The sequence below is a fragment of the Hippocampus comes genome, unplaced genomic scaffold, assembly GCF_001891065.2.
Source record: "Hippocampus comes isolate QL1 unplaced genomic scaffold, H_comes_QL1_v1.1 C17009823, whole genome shotgun sequence".
Classification (NCBI taxonomy): domain Eukaryota; kingdom Metazoa; phylum Chordata; class Actinopteri; order Syngnathiformes; family Syngnathidae; genus Hippocampus; species Hippocampus comes.
The window spans coordinates 1-1,773 of record NW_017841971.1 but is presented as its reverse complement, the minus strand read 5'-3'; the positions used below and the strand labels follow the sequence as shown (position 1 = coordinate 1,773).

General features: G+C 45.3%; 1 protein-coding gene across 1 annotated transcript; it reads left to right on the top strand.

Moving 5' to 3' along the window:
- Nucleotides 1–254: 254 nt before the first annotated feature.
- Nucleotides 255–789, top strand: LOC109509807 (fibroblast growth factor-binding protein 1-like; the record flags this gene model as incomplete). The annotated part of the gene is made up of 1 exon (XM_019859659.1): nt 255–789. A coding segment is annotated over exon 1 (535 nt), but the record flags the coding sequence as incomplete, so codon positions are not given.
- Between the last annotated feature and the right edge of the window lie 984 nt (nt 790–1,773).

Genomic DNA, 1,773 nt, shown 5'->3' with positions numbered 1-1,773 from the left:
TCATAATTTCGGTGAATAATGTGCAAATATATGTTTTGACTGAACACGATGGTGTGACTCGACTCTGACTTGCTGAATCTAAATCATGAATTGCATGAAATTTTAGTGTGACCTTGACTTGAGTTGCTTGATTTTTGCCACACTAACTTGGTACTTGCTTGAAACTTGAGGGTTAAGACTTGAGAATGATGACTTGCACGTGTGTGACTTATTCCCACTTCTGTTGTTTCTCAGTCATCTTCTGGGTAGTATTGATGCTGTTGGTCTCCAACATGATCCGACTGCTGTTTTTGGCGTGCCTCTACCAGCAACTGGCGGTGGTGAGCAGTGGCCAAAGAGACGACATGAATGGACACAAGGGTGCAAAAATGGTGCCCTTGCGTCCTTTTCGGGGGAGGGACAAACGTGGGTGTAGCTGGGCTGCGGCGGGTGAGGGCCACGACATCACCCTGGTGGTCACCTGCGCTGACCGGGGGTCCGCTTCTATCTGTGAGTACACCGCCACGCCCTCCTCATGCCCCGGCTACACCGCCGATGCCAAACTGTACTGGAAGCAGATAGGTCGGGCGCTCCGGAGGCACGGGGCTTTGTGCCAGGTGGGCGGCGCGCCTGTTAGAGCAGCGGTGTGCAGGCGTGCACCTCCGGAGGCTCACTTCAGACTTCGGACCAAAGAGGCTCTGCCCATTACCTCAGTGAAGTCGTGCATCCCTGAGAACCGGAAGTTGGCTCGGGAGTACTGCGAAGAGGCCTGGTCTGATTTTTGCACCTTTTTGTTCACTATGGTGCAAGGTGATGCATGCTGACAAGTCAACATTAGCTACACAAAATTTAAAATGCCGTAGACAGGCTAACAAGCATCATCGACAGTCGTGGTGTAACCAAGCGAAACCTTGAGACAGAGAATATAACAATACTCATAGGCACATATTCTTTATCCTCAGCTAACACTACTGCAGTTTACTGAGTCCGTTGTGACGGTTTTCTTTGTATCTTTCTCAATGTCTCCATTATACTGCTCCCTATTGACCAAGGCGATGACGAGGGAGTGTGTATAAGCTGCATAGTTTCAGGTCTAATGAGCTTGTGAAATCACTAACCTTGATGTGAACCTTGAAAGCTGTTTAACGAGAACAAAGTACAGAGGAGATTAAGGGCGAGTGTTGTAGGAATGGTTGTAGTTAATGTTTGGGTATGGTTGGTTGAGAGTTTGGGGAAGTGTTTCGGGTAGCGTTTGGGGTGGGTTAATGTATTGTACGGACCAGACCAGGGATGGGCAACTTGAAAGCTGGAAGGCGCCATCAATTTTTCATCAGTGCTACTGATGCACAAAATACATTCGCTTAATATGATATTAATAATTCACTTCCGAATTCAATGAGAACTTTTGTTTCAAAGCAAGCGAATTATGGGGACCTCTGCTAATGCTTCAATATTGCCTCAGACACAGACTGGTTATGAGAGGCTTAATTAGTCTCAGATAACAGAGAGATGATTTGACCAATAGGAAATAAATGAACAATTCAATTTGTATCATCATAGACAGTTATCATGGAATCAGGAATATGAGTGATGCAATTAGGTTCTCTTAAGTGTGTTTAAATTTGTGCATCGTAAGAATTGTGTTGATTTGTTTTCTGTTGCCGTCATTTGGATTGGCTTTGTTGTTGCGATATCATAATTTGCTGTATAATACAAAACATTTCAAAGAAAATACTCTGTGTGCTGTGGTGTGTTTTTCCTCAGTCTGTGTGTGTGTGTGTGTGTGTGTGTGTG